This window comes from Pelodiscus sinensis, chromosome 6, assembly GCF_052426305.1.
Source record: "Pelodiscus sinensis isolate ZL-2025 chromosome 6, ASM5242630v1, whole genome shotgun sequence".
NCBI lineage: Eukaryota > Metazoa > Chordata > Testudines > Trionychidae > Pelodiscus > Pelodiscus sinensis.
Genome location: NC_143057.1, coordinates 107560176 through 107575164, shown reverse-complemented (window position 1 = coordinate 107575164; position 14989 = coordinate 107560176). Strand labels below are relative to the sequence as shown.

Genomic DNA, 14989 nt, shown 5'->3' with positions numbered 1-14989 from the left:
ATTGAACTAAAATGTTTGAAGCCAATGTGTTTAAATATTATGGAAACTCTACATGACCAATTTATTTTTTGCTATGCTTTTTAGATTTCAGAACATTCGGAGTTTGACATGGGATTCAGTGAATTCAGATTACTTGCACAAGTATCCAAACATCCTGATGCTAGTAGATTTGATCCTAGCACTGCCTGCAAGTTCAGCTGAGGCAGAGCGTGGCTTCAGTCAGATGAAGCTTATCATGATGCAAATGCACTCTAAAGGAATGTCTGAAAGTATGACTGATCTCATGGTAATTCAGCTGAATTCCCCAGACATCAAAACGTTTGATCCAGAGAAGGCTATATATTTGTGGAATAGTGCTTCGCAGAAACATAGACTACAGACTGGCTATATGATAACTAATGGAAGATCAGATTGCTCCTCAGACTCTGATTTTGATAGCCATTGTGGGAGTGATTAAAGTTGTGCAAAATATCCAGTTTTCATATTTGTATCATGCATAAAGACTTTTGTAGCATTCCTTGAAAATTTAGCCAAAGCAAAAATTGCATTGATTTTACAAAATTTTAGCATTATAAAGATAGAAGCCATAATATATCCACTACTGAATCTCCAATAGCTTTTCAATACCAGAGCCCAACCTAAATATGGTACTCTAGATGTTTTATGCTATTAGTGGATCCTGACTCCTCTCATTTATGGGACAGTATGGTGTCTTGTAGTTTCCTTCTGGTCATTTATTATTCATGATTTAACTGTAGTATTCTACATCCAGTATGGTTGCCTGCAATCTCAGCCTCAAACTTAATTTTAAAACGTTTTAAAACCTGTTTTTAAAGATTTCCAAATGACAGAGATTCTAAAATCTTCCTGAGAGTCTATTCCCGATCTTAACTACCCTTACAGTTAGAAAGTTTTTCCTAATATCAAACTTACATCTCCCTTGCTGCAGATTAAGCCCATTAGGTCTCATTCTACTTCTAGTGGAGACAGAGAACAATGGATCATATTCCTTTTTTTAATAACAATCCTTTACATATTTGAAAACTGTTATCAGGTCACCCTTTCCTCACAGGTCACATTTTCTAAGCCTTGTGTCATTTTTGTTGGTCGTCTTTGGATTCTGTCTAGTGTGTCCACATCTTCCCTAACTGGATTGCTAATTATTTTTCCTGTTCTATTTTGGCTGAGAACTACTGTGATCATGTACGTTTAATGTTTGTCAAACTTACCCTGAAAAATACGCGAGAGGCAAATTAGAGCCATTTGAACCTATTTGATTGTTAATTGCCTCTCGTAGATGAACAGTCTGTATTTCAAAGAAGTCACAGAATTCATTCTTTTGAAATTTGTACTAAAATTTCACTTCCAGTCAAGGGGAAAGACAACCAGTATCAGAACAGCTTCCAGGAAATTGTTTTTTGGTTGTTGTTTTTTTAAGTCTCAAGTAATGCCATCCAATTTATATCAGAAGAAAAATGGAGTGAGATTATTTATGTTTATGTTCTTCAAAACTTTCTTGAGGACTAAGACCCATACAATTCTTAAGAAATTGAAACAACTGTACAATAAAAGAAAATGTCAAGATGTCACTCACTTCTAAATCAAGAAGATTAGCTTTATACTCTGGATATTAGGTATCTCAGATGTTTATGTGTAGTATATACACAAAATACTATTAGATCTTAGCAGTTGTCATATTCAGTAATATAATAAACATTTGTATAATATAGTTGTACAGCCTTAGAATGATGCTTACGCTAATGGAAGATAATTTTTTTATAAGATGTGAATTTTCAGACAACAACTCTGGCTAAGCATTACTAATCCTATTATTAAGGAACAAAGCACAGTATATGGTACATATTGTGCTTGGTGCATTATTTCGTACATAGTGTTGCCAATTCTCTAACTATTTTGTCATGAATTTCATGACATTTGGTGTGTTTCCTAAAGCACCAGATCTTGGAGTTGTTAGATTCTCAGTGTTAATTTTATTTACTTTAAAGGAACTTTTTAGCCCTCACGGCTGCGGAGGAAAGCTTGAAAATCTGACTCTCAAAGGATCGAACAACAAACAAACAAAATGATCCTGAAGTTTAGAGTTTTTAATGTCCTTATTTTTAAATCAATATCATAATTTTTTGAATGCTGGGGATTGGCAATACTGGGTACATTGCTTTAGGTAAAATGCTGCAAAACACTAAATAAATGGTTCTGTCTTAACATGAAGCATATTCAGAAATGTTTCATTATGGTTATAAGATGATTCTATGCAAACATTATCTCAAAATTAAATGAAGAAAAATAATTAAATTATTTTTGTTTTTTAAAATGTAATCTTACAGTCACAAGTTTCATCCTTTACTGAATAAACAAGGAAATAAATTAAAATTGGAAAAATCGATCTCAAAAGAGTAAATTGTTTTAAATTCTTTTCTTTATCTTACTTTCTTGTTCAGTATGTTAACCTATCTCCCTGTAGATCTCTCTCCTAATGACACAGTTTGAGAGGGGTGGGGACAAAAAGGGAAGAAATAGGCCATGCTACATGTGGAGATACTGAAAGACTTATGCTGACTTGGAGAGTCAATTCTGAAATCATCAGAAGACATAGGGCTTTAGCCTGTATAAACAATGTGATTTCATAGGGCCCTGTTTATAGGGACATGTATGCACATCTCACCAGCCAGTCATAGTGCTATTAATAGTGATTAATGTTCTCTATTTCTGATTCTCTCTTAATCCCTGTTTGTATCACCAGTACTTCTTGAATTTCTTTTCTCCATAATTACACTCTAGTATGATCCATGAATGGGGTGTTACAAAACTCTATGTAGCTTCTCAAAAGGCAAAACTAGGGGATAGTTGCATATTAGGAAACTGTTGCACGTAGGCAAGAGGCAATTGGGTTTTCAGGAACATGGAGCCAATTAGAGTATATCTTACTTCACAGAGACCCTAGGAGGAGGAGATATAAGGGAAATAATCAAACTAAGCGATGATGTAGCTGTCCAGAGCAGCAGTGACCACAACCCAAAAGGGAGAATGGCATAAATCAAGATTAGGACAAGGTTGCTAAGAGATTACTTAAAATAATCCAAATCATGGCCATGTTGGAAGAGGACCCCAAGGTCAACAACCTCAAATAAGAATTATGATCTTCTAAATTTTCATGATTAAGCAATTAGGAAGCTCTAGATTTTAATTGATTAAAATATATAATATACTATATTATCTCAATCTGGTCTGCCTACTGATTTTCTAAGAGACTATTGCTTCCCTTCCTTCTGCATCCACTCACAAACTAGTAAAAGTAAATCTGGGGTAGAGAACCTGCATATTATTAAAAATGTGCTGCTTATGATAAAGCTTCTCACCAGGAAGTACTTTATGCCACAGATAATAGTATTGGTCTTACCAAACTTATAAAGCTTTCTTTTAATCAGGTGACTCTTGTAACCTTGAGTTTTTCCATCATTTTTTGTTGTTGGTTGTTTTTTGTAGATAACTTCAAATTATGAAATCAGTGAACTGGAGATTCTGTGTGTGTTAGCAAAAGGTTAATCAAATACTAATTTTATAAGGTGTGTTTTCCTTGTAATACGTACCCACATTTATTCCAGAGGTGATATCAGAGCACTTTTATCTAGCTGTTATCCTGCAAATATTTCTTTTCTGTTCCCCAGTCTATTAAAATCACCTACAGTGTTAAAATTCATGGTGGGCCATGTAAGGGGCTCAAGTCCTGGATTTCATTTATTATCTTGACCTCTGTCAACAGATTTTATACTTCCTACAAGCCACACCCACACACCCCCACATACACCCTCTTCCTACTGGCCCCAGCTACCTCTGCTGCATTAGAACTTATGTATTGCTCATCAAAGCCCTGCATGTACATTGTCAGCTGATTTCTATAAATGGTCAGCTGGTTCATAACCATCCTAATCAACAAGGTACATACACTTCCTGAGAGAACTCTGGAGTCCAAGATCTGCATAACAAGGTATGCCTTATGTCCCTGGATCATGACAGATGCTGGTGGAGGCTGAACTCATCTAGAAAAGGAATTCTTGATATACTTTTTTCAGTAAGAAGATGTGAAATACTAGATGGAAACTGGTCACTAAATGGACCAACATATTGTCAATCCAACTTTCATGAAGATCAGGTAGAGACAAAGTTATCATGGAGAGCCATAATTAGAGTAGCATAGTTATATGGCACAGGGAATTTTGAAGTTCAGTGATAAAGTCCTTGTAGATAGACATCAAAGTTTCAGATGGCATTCCCAATGGAATCAAAGTGTCCAGGGGATTTGCAATGAAGTCTTCATTCAAGTGCATACATCACAGGAATTGCTGAACAATTCAATATACAAAAGTAGTTTAAACAACCAAAATTTTGAGAAATCAGCTTCAACATTTTCCAGTGGCCAGCCAGGCACAAATCATTACATAGCCAGAGTATTATTAGACACGGTTGACCATCAGAGATGGTAATTTAACCAAGAGAATCTTGTTCTTGACCGAGAATTTTGAGTCAGGAAGCTAGGGCCATTTCAGTCAATGTATATTTAGGATAGGAGGGACTTCACAAGAACTGGCAAGGATGTTGTTCACTTTCACATTGATGAAAGGGCATGGTTTCAAGACTGTGACAGGTTTTGGGGTCACATCTCCTTGTCCTGGTGCTTACTTTTACAAGATGACAATTCCTGTAGCGTAAGTAGAGAAGGGGTAAAAGGGGACGGGAGTTGAGGAAACGTTGTTCTAGGTCAGCCATAAAGATATTAGCATATGGTGGGGCCATGCGTGTACCCATGGCTGTGCCGCTGATCTGGAGGTATAAGTTGTTCTCAAACTGGAAATAATTGTGGGTGAGAACAAAGGGTATGTCTACACTACCCCCGTAGTTCGAACTAGGGGAGTAATGTAGTCATTCGGAGTTGCAAATGAAGCCCGGGATTTGAATTTCCTGAGCTTCATTTGCATGATGCCGGCAGGCGCCATTTTTAAATGCCGGCTAGTTCGGACCCCGTGCCGCACGGTTACACGCGGCACGGACTAGCTAGTTCGGATTAGGCTTCCTATTCCGAACTAGCTGTACGTCTCATGGAATGAGGTTCCCTTGCAACAAACCCCGTTGCCAGCTTTGTCCACATATTCATTCTGCTGATACCATTATTGGACCTAACCAAGTAAGTTATAAGATCAAGAACACATATTCCTGCGCATCCAGAAATATAATTTATGCTATCATGTGCCGAAAGTGTCCGTCTGCTATGTACATTGGACAAACATCTCAGACACTTCGCCAAAGGATTAATGCCCACAAAACATATCAGACAAGATCACAAAGAAAAAACAGTTTCTTGCCATTTTAACCAGAAAGGACACTCTCTCAATGACTTAACCACCTGCATTCTGCTACAAAGACCTTTTACATCTGCACTTGAAAGGGAATCCTCTGAACTGTCATTCATGTTAAAATTTGACACTCTCCGGGAAGGAATGAACAAACACTCAAACTATCTTACCCATTACCAAGATAGCTTCCCCAATTATCACCTCTAATACCATTAGCTCACAGACATCCCACTCTCCCCACCTCTAATATCATCAATTCACAGACACTTACCTTCCTTCCTTCCCCCCCTCCCCTCGCATTCCCCTCCTGTTCTGAAATGTGATTTGTCCTTTTCATATGTGTTCATTTTTTTAAATTGTATCCTTTGGTATATATGGTTGTGACTATTTTCTTCCACTATTTGATCTGAGGAAGTGGGTCTGGACCACGAAAGCTCATCATCTAATAAACCATCTTGTTAGTCTTTAAAGTGCTACATTGTCCTGCATTTTGCTTCAGTTTCCATTTGTCACCCTCCCAATTTAGACTTGATTATAAGTACTATGAAGGTCAAGCTTGGTAAATAAATTGTCAGTATTTACCCTGTCCAACAAGGGATACTTGTTCTTAATAGTTATTTTGTATACCTGATAGTTTATGCAAAGACACTAGCAGTCACTCCTTTTTAACAATAGAATCAGAGCTCCAGTAGGAGACATGTACAAATTTCTCAAACATATTCTTTAAGGTCCTGCATTCTGGTTCCAATAGAAAATAAATGAGTCCAAATGGAATTCTGGCCCGTGGATGGAGACTGATGCAGTCATGATGTCTGTATCAGTTGTCAGAAGTAGTTTGTATCTTCTGAGAGATGTTTAGGCCATCATGTGAGACCCAGAGAATTCTGGATATGATCAAGAAGTGTGGTGAACTGATCAAATAACACTGAAAAGTTTCCTAATGGAAACTTGGATTTCAACCTGGACAGGTGCAGTTTCATGAGTGACTGGACTTGATGCTAGCATTCTGCCATAAGTCAACTCCATTATGTATGGAGTGAGGTTCTTCCACATTGAAGTTCATAGAATCATAGAATACTAGGACTGGAAGGGACCTCGAGAGGTCATCAAGTCCAGTCTCCTACCCTTATGGCAGAACCAAATACTGTCTAGACCATCCCTGATGGACATTTATCTAACCTACTCTTAAATATCTCCACAGATGGAGATTCCACAACCTCCCTGGGCAATTTATTCTAGTGTTTAACCACCCTGACAGTTAGGAACATTTTTCTAACATCCAGCCTAAACTTCCCTTGCTGCAGTTTAAGCCCATTGCTTCTTGTTCTACCCTCAGAGGCCAAGATGAACAAGTTTTCTCCCTCCTCCTTATGACACCCTTTTAGATACCTGAAAACTGCTATCATGTCCCCCCTCAATCTTCTCTTTTCTAAACTAAACAAACCCAATTCTTTTAGCCTTCCTTCATAGATCATGTTCTCTAGACCTTTAATCATTCTCTTCTCTGGACCCTCTCTAATTTCTCCACATCTTTCTTGAAAAGCGGTGCCCAGAACTGGACACAATACTCCAACTGAGGCCTAACCAGTGCAGAGTAGAGTGGAAGAATGACTTCTCGTGTCTTGCTCACAACACACCTGTTAATGCATCCCAGAATCATGTTTGCTTTTTTTGCAACAGCATCACACTGTTGACTCATATTTAGCTTGTATGTGAGCTAATAACTATAACCCCTAGATCCCTTTCTGCTTTACTCCTTCCTAGACAGTTGCTTCCCATTCTGTATGTGTGAAACTGATAGTTCCTTCCTTAGTGAAGCATTTTTCAATTGTCTTTATTAAACTTCATCCTGTTTACCTCAGACCATTTCTCCAATTTGTCCAGATCATTTTGAATTATGACCCTATCCTCCAAAGCAGTTGCGACTCCTCCCAGCTTGGTATTATCTGCAAACTTAATAAGCATACTTTCAATGCCAATATCTAAACCGTTGATGAAGATTTTGAAGTTAACTAGCTTAGGCAAAGTTCTCATCCAGATAATTACTAGACATATCAGAAGCCACAAGCTCAGTGTTGGGTGCAGTTTGCCCAAGCTATACTTGGGATGCAGCAGCAAAGCAGGACCTGCATTCTTCTCAAAGAGATGGTTTCTCCTACCAATTCCAATGCTTCTATTTCAGTGTGTTTCTACTGGTCTTTACAGTAGACAAAGTATTCCCTTTCTGGAACAAGGTTATGCTCCAGCTCCATTTGTCTTTTAGATTGGAGGCTTCTTCCCTCAAGTCTCAAGTCACATACACACACCCCTTTAACAGGTTGCCTACCCCTCATCTCTTGTGTGCTCAGTGTCTTGTTTACTAAGTAGACACATTTTGCTTTCTTTGACCAACACTTTAGATGTGTCTGCTGACACTAGCTTCACTTTCTCAGGATCGTCTCTCCCTCACTTGGTCTTTCCCATATTTTTGGCCATTTCTTTCACCACCTGCAAACATGTTTGTTCTCTTCCCTGGACTGGGGTCTCATAAGCTTTCAGGGATTTCAGCAATTTCTATCCCACTATCAACCTCAATCTGGACAAATCCACAGGAGATCCACTTCCTTAACACTATAGCATAGATAACTGATGGTCACATAAACACCGCCCTATACCAGAAACCTACTGGCCTCTATTCTTACCTACATGCCTCTAGCTTCCATTCAGAACATATCACACAATGTGTGTGTAGCTACAGCCAAGCCCTAAAACACAACCAGATTTGCTCCAACCTCACAGACAGAGACAAACACCTACAAGATCTTTATCAGGCATCCTTAAAACTTAAATAACCACACGGGGAAGTGAGGAAACAGATTGAGAGAGTCAGACAAGTACCCAGAAATCAACTACTTCAAGACAGGCCGAACAAGGAAAATAACTGAACACCATTGGTCCTTACCCTTCAGTTCCCAGCTTAAACCCCTTCAGTGCATCATTAACAATCTACAACCTATGCTAGAAAACAATCTCTCACTTTCACAGGCCTTGAGAGACAGACCAGTTATGTTGGGCTCATAAGAACATAAGAACGCATCATACTGGGTTAGATCAATGATCCATCCATCCCAGTATCCTGTCTGCCGACAATGGTCAATATCAGATGCCCAGGGGGAGGGAATACAACAGATAATCTTTACATAATCCCTCCCCAGTCACCTTCCTCCAGAGAAACAGAGGCTAGAAACATAGCTGCACATCCTCTAATGTAATGTATGCTATCAAGTGCTAGCAATGCCTCTCTGCCATGTATATTGGCCAAACTGGACAGACTCTACAACAAAGGATAAATGTACACAAAGTAAATGTCAGAAATGGTAACACACACAAATCTGAAGGGGAACATTTTAACCTCCCTGGTCACTCAATCATGGATTTAAAAGTGGCTAGTCTTCTACAAAGGAATTTCACTAACCAATAACAGAGAAAGTCTGAAGAACTGGGATTCGTTTTCTAATTTGACAGTTACCCTGAGCTTGAATAAAGACATTAACTGATTGGCATATTACAAAGTCAATTTCTCCTGTCTCTAACGTGCGCATTTTCACATCAAAATCTATGAATATGGCACATCCAGCCCACTTAATTAGCCTCATTAACACAGGTCCTACAGTTGACAAGTACTTCTGCTGTTTATATGTGTGTCTGTGTGTACATTTATATATACACCCCAGAGGGGTAGCACCTCTGATGTACGGGCATGTCATGTCCTTTTAGGGCAGCTCGTCCACCTTTGGTCCCCACTTGTCACTCAACTCTCACCTGTGGCTCCTAGTAGCTGTAGCATGTGCAGCGGCCACACCCCGGGCAACAGCTTCGACAGGCTGGCTAAACCAGGTTGAGAGTAGCCGTCGGGTCATCGACCTTTGGTGAGATAGGGACTTGTCTATCCCGAGCATGTGAAGACAGACTCCGGCGGATTGAGCGGATGAGACCTACTAGACTAGGACCAACGGTCATGAAGGTGGTTTCTGCAAGTGATGTGGTACGCTAAGAGCACGGCAAGACATGAAAGATGCCCTGGTCAACCACTGCACCCAGCCCATCTCCAACCGTCTTGACATTAGTCCTGCCATTGGAGCAAGATGGAATCTGGGAAGAGAGAGTGAGGCTGACTATGCGCACCTCTCCCTCACTTTAATCCAATTCACGCGCAAGTCTTGACATCTCGACATCCCCTAATTCCCGTAAACCTTAAAGTCCTGTGGCGACGGGCGAGCGTCGAAGCAGCAGGTGTGGATACACTGGGAGCTGTAGCCGCGGACCTGCACACAGGCGGCTCAGATCTAATGGTCGTCTTCTTGCTGGCTGAAGCAACAGCTGGATTCTGCGTCTACCTGAGTGACTGAGCAGCCCTCTTTAGGATTGCACTGCTCACCTCCTTAGTAAGAGGAAGGGGCTAGAAAAGGTGCCCTAAACATTGTTTGCTTCATAGAACCCTGGCTAGCTTACTGTGGCTGGAGGGGATCCCATCTCATGCGGTCGAACAATAAAATTTCAAATAAAATGCAAGGTGACACCACTCACTATTGGCACATGGAACGTACGCACGCTTCAAGACAACCCTTCAGCAGATCGACCAGAAAGAAGAACAGCCCTGGTCGCCAGAGACGTCACAAGATTTAACATCGATATTGCGGCACTGTGTGAAACTCGTCTAGCAAATGAAGGTCAGCTCATGGAAACAGGAGGTGGTTACACATTCTTCTGGCGTGGACGCAGCAGTGACGAACGTCGTGAATCTGGAGTTGGCTTTGCGGTTAAGAATCATCTTGTCTGCAAACTTGCCAGTCTTCCCAAGGGCGTGAATGACTGACTCATGACACTGCATCTTCCACTATTGAGAGGAAAGCAAGCCACACTGATCAGCGCTTATGCGCCCACAATGACGAATCCGGATGAAGTAAAGGACAAGTTTTATGAAGATCTCGATGCCCTACTCTCATCCGTGAAGCGCACTGACAGGCTGATTCTACTTGGCGATTTCAATGCGAGAGTAGGATCTGATCACACTGCCTGGGATGGCGTCATTGGAAAAAATGGAATCGGTAAATGTAACAGCAATGGCCTACTATTACTGAAGACATGTGCGGCTCATGATTTGATCATCACCAATACCATCTTCCGCCTGCCCACTCGCAAAAAGACGTCCTGGATGCACCCGCGCTCTAAGCACTGGCATCTCATTGATTATGTCATTGTGCGGAGGAAAGACAGACAGGATGTAAGGGTGACCAAAGCCATGCCGAGTGCTGACTGTTGGACTGACCACAGACTTATCATCTCCAAATTAAGCTTTCACATCAAGCCAAAGAGACGTCCGCAGGGAAACAAAGCTGTGATGAAAAAGATCAAGGTCAGTAGACTGAGGAACCCCAACACAGCAGCTTTACTAGCAGAAGATCTTGGCAACCAAGTTTTAGAGCTGCAATTAGAGGAAAATGCTGAGAAGGACTGGGAACGCTTCCGGGATTGTGCACTCAAAGGTTCTTGGACCCTCACACAGGAAACAGCAGGACTGGTTTGATGAAAACAATGAAGAGATCAAGGCCATACTTGCTGAAAAGCATCGCCTTCACCGTGCTCATCAGAATGACCCATCGTCAACAGCTAAGAAAAATGCCTTTAACAACATTCGCAGGGTTGTACAGAGCAAGCTTCGCAAGATGCAGGACTCCTGGTTGAGTGCCAAAACAGATGAAATCCAGAAGTTTTCTGATAGAAACGATGCCAAACGGTTCTACGAAGCCCTTAGATCCTTGTATGGACCTCAGCCCTCAGGGAGTTCCCCTCTACTGAACTCAGATGGTGCAACTCTCATTACTGAGAAGGCTCTGATTTTACAGCATTGGGCTGAGCACTTCCAATCCGTACTGAACCGCCCATCTTCCATCAATAACGAGGCGATTGATAGAATGCCCCAGGCGGATATCAACCACAGCCTGGATGTCTCACCATCAGAGACTGAAACCTTACAGGCCATCAGCCAGCTGTCCAGTGGCAAGGCCCCAGAATCTGATGCAATCCCAGCGGAAGTCTATAAGGGTGGTGGTGCAGTGCTTGTCGACAAACTCACTCAGTTGTTCCAGTCCTTCTGGAATCAAGGATCTATTCCTCAGGAACTGAAAGACGCGTCCATCGTACACCTCTACAAGAGGAAAGGAAATCGACAAGTTTGCGATAATCATAGAGGAATATCACTGCTTTCCATCGCAGGTAAGATCCTTGCACGAGTGTTGCTGAATCGTCTGATTGACCACCTGGAACAGGGTTTATTACCCGAGACAAAGTGCGGTTTCCACAAAGAGCGTGGCACGGTAGATATGATCTTCGCAGCCCAACAGCTCCAAGAGAAGTGTCAAGAGCAGAATCGTGAACTGTACACCATCTTCGTGGATCTCACCAAGGCTTTTGACACTGTCAGTCGCGAAGGTCTGTGGCGCATCATGTCGAAGTTTGGATGCCCTGACAGATTCATCTTGATGGTACGTCAGTTCCATGACAGCATGACGGCTCATGTTCTGGATGATGGAGAAGCTTCAGAGGCCTTTCCCGTCACAAACGGCGTCAAGCAAGGGTGTGTGCTGGCACCGACCATGTTCAGCATAATGTTTTCAGCCATGCTGTCAGACGCCTTTCAGAACAGTTCCTTGGGAATCAGACTGAGATACAGGACCGATGGGAAACTGTTTAACCTGCAAAGACTCCAGGCTGTCACCAAGATAAAGGAGACTGTGCTACGAGATCTCCTTTTTGCTGATGACTGCGCCCTGAATGCTGGATCAGAGCAGGAAATGCAAGCCAGCATGGACAAATTCGCAGCAGCATGCGACAACTTCGGCCTTCTCATCAACACAAAGAAAACCAAGTGATGCACCAGCCAGCTCCGAAAGCTCAACATCAAGTGCCCACCATCACAGTGAAGGGACAAAAGCTGCAAGCAGTGGACCAATTTACATATCTTGGCAGCACCCTCTCCCGCTCAGTGACAATTGACATCGAGGTCAACTGCAGAGTCGCCAAGGCAAGCTCTGCATTCGGCAGACTGCTGACCAAAGTGTGGGACCGCCGTGGAATAAGCCTTGCTACAAAGCTTGAAGTCTATCGAGCAGTAGTGTTAACTACCCTGATGTATGCCAGTGAGACTCGGACTGTATACAGGAGGCATGCTAGGCAACTGAACCACTTCCACATGATTTGCCTCCGCAGACTTCTGAGGATCCGGTGGCAGGATAAGGTGCCAGACACAGAAGTCCTTTCTAGAGCAGGTCTGCCGTCAGTTTACACCCTGCTGATGAAAGCTCAGACACGCTGGGCAGGCCATGTTGCAAGGATGCCAGATCATTGCATCCCTAAACAGCTCTTCTATGGTGAGCTGTTTCAAGGGAAGCGATCACACGTGGGACAAAAGAAGCGATACAAAGATACTCTTAAAGCCTCTCTCAAGTCCCTGGATATTGACACCAGCTCCTGGGAGACCCTGGCACAAGACCGATCAACATGGCACACGCTGATCTACCAAGGCTGTCAAACATCTGAAGCCAGAAGGACAACCATAGCACAAGAGAAGCGAGCACTCCGTAAAGCCAGAGTTGCAAAAGCTGCAACAGTGGTGCCCACACATGACTGCCCGACATGTGGCAGAACATTTTGTGCCCGTATCGGCCTTATCAGCCATTTGCGGACACACCGTGGACAGTCCACAACCCGTTAGATGTCAAGGTCCTCTTCGAATACGATGGTCAAACAACAACAACATTTATATATATACACTTATTTTCTGTTATTTCCACTTCAATTCATCTGATGAAATGGGTTTTACCCACAAAAGCTCATGCTTCTATATATTTTGTTATTTTTTATATATTTTGTTCTATGTATTAAGGTGCCACCGAACTACTCATCGTTTGTTATTTAGTTCATGACAAAGAAAACACATCTAGTTCTGTGGGCTGTAGGGGTACCTGGTGCCCGACCAAGAGACCAGGCTATCAGTTGTTCTCTAGCACCTTTGACGTTGGCTTCTCTCTATCTTTGACACCTCCCATGAGTGAACCCTACTGTTCCTCTTACTGTGCCTTTCTCCACTAGAGTCATTTTCAGGGACATGGTCCTGCCTCATGTCCTGAAACTCCTGATGCACATAACCTCCCTTGGGAGAGAGACTGGAGGCTGGATTTTGTCTTTAGTAAGAGGGTTTTTTAATCTCATGACTGTTTTCTTATTTTTATTGCATGGGTCTCAGTCCTGCTTTCTTGTCTAGCATGGCTTTGCCAATAACTAGGATGTCTGGATTTATACTAGTACCCATGCTGCCTTCCTGCATCCAAGTTTTTCTCAGGGAAATACCATTTCATGTGGCCTATTTCACCACAATGGACACAAATTGTCCCTGGGGTGACCTTCCAGGCCCTAAACTGAGTCCCAACAATTGTCTGTTCTATGTTCTCTATAGCCTGAGCTTCAGCTGTTTGTGACCAGTTGTCTTGGTCAGCCTGGCCTTCTGTGGTCTTGGTGGAGCTCAGGGCAACTGGTCTGGCCTGACAGCCATCACTTGTATCAGAGTAAATCCTTCTTACTCTTTCCTTTGTGGTGTCTGGGTAGATGCTGTCATGGGTGCCGAGCTCCCTGCCAACCCTGAGACTAGTGATCCTGAAGTTGCTGTTGTTGAAGCGCCTCTCTGGACAGCTTGCTGGGGTTCAGCAGAGTCTGAAACCTGCTGCTGCTGGAATAGTCCTCTTCACAGTCCCTTATTTGCAGGGGCTGGTCCAAATCCCCAGGTTTGGTACCAGTGTAACAGGGTGTGCTGACCTCACATGACCACTCCCTGGCCAAATGTGTGTACCTGCACTCTTTTGCTCTGTTTGTGGTGCTCTGTGGTGACTTAGCCCTCACACCATGTTACATGCAATTTTTATTTGAAATAACAAGGCAAACCTCTTCCAGAGCACAAGTCCAAAAGAGGCCTCTCTCAGTGCCCTCAGTAGCATCTCTCTCTCTTTGTCTCTGCTCTGGAATAGTGCAGTGCCCCAGGATTCCTTCCCCGGAAGCAATGTTTCTTTGCCCTGGGCCTTTCTGGCCCCAGCCCTTCAGCTGGTGACTATAGTTCAGTTCCTCACTCTGGGGTGCCTCACTGTCTGAGACATTCCCCCTCCTACCCTAGACCCTATAGATAGCAGATTTCTGCAACTTCTCTTTAAATAACTGAATTGCTACTCTAATTCCCTGGGTCATTTCCACATGGCCCTACCACCTTGGTGGAGTCCCAGAAATCAATCTAGAGCACCATCCACTCTTCTCCAGATCCAGCAAAGAACTTGCTCTGAACTTACTCTGGCTCAGCAGTTAAGTTCCCTGTAAGCTGCATGGCTGAACTGCTACACAGCTGTTTTCTGAGTTCCACTCAGACGTTCAAAGCTCCCACACAGGCAGGGAGCTCAGCAGACTGGTAGGGGGAGGGGCATCTCCTAACCAGCAGCTAAACAGAGCTAGCAACATGCTTGAACTGAGAAGCTCCCAGAGCAGGTAAAGAAGGGAGATAAGGAGAGGATGAATGGCTAGGAAGAGAAGGAGTGAGTGAG

At 42.7% G+C, this 14989-nt stretch overlaps 1 protein-coding gene across 5 annotated transcripts in view; it reads left to right on the top strand.

Annotated features, from left to right (window-relative positions):
- SPEF2 (sperm flagellar and cilia associated 2) overlaps nt 1-14989 on the top strand; it is a 208488-nt gene that overhangs the window by 143550 nt on the left and 49949 nt on the right. For 3 of the 5 annotated variants that reach the window (XM_075932547.2, XM_089779422.1, XM_089779423.1), the window contains one exon: nt 85-2404. The exons of the other annotated variants lie outside the window; for them this stretch is intronic. In XM_075932547.2, coding sequence (XP_075788662.2) covers nt 85-457 — 373 coding nt within the window. In that variant the 3' untranslated portion in view covers nt 458-2404. Of the gene's footprint in view, nt 1-84; nt 2405-14989 lie in introns of those variants that run through there. 5 annotated transcript variants of the gene reach the window in all.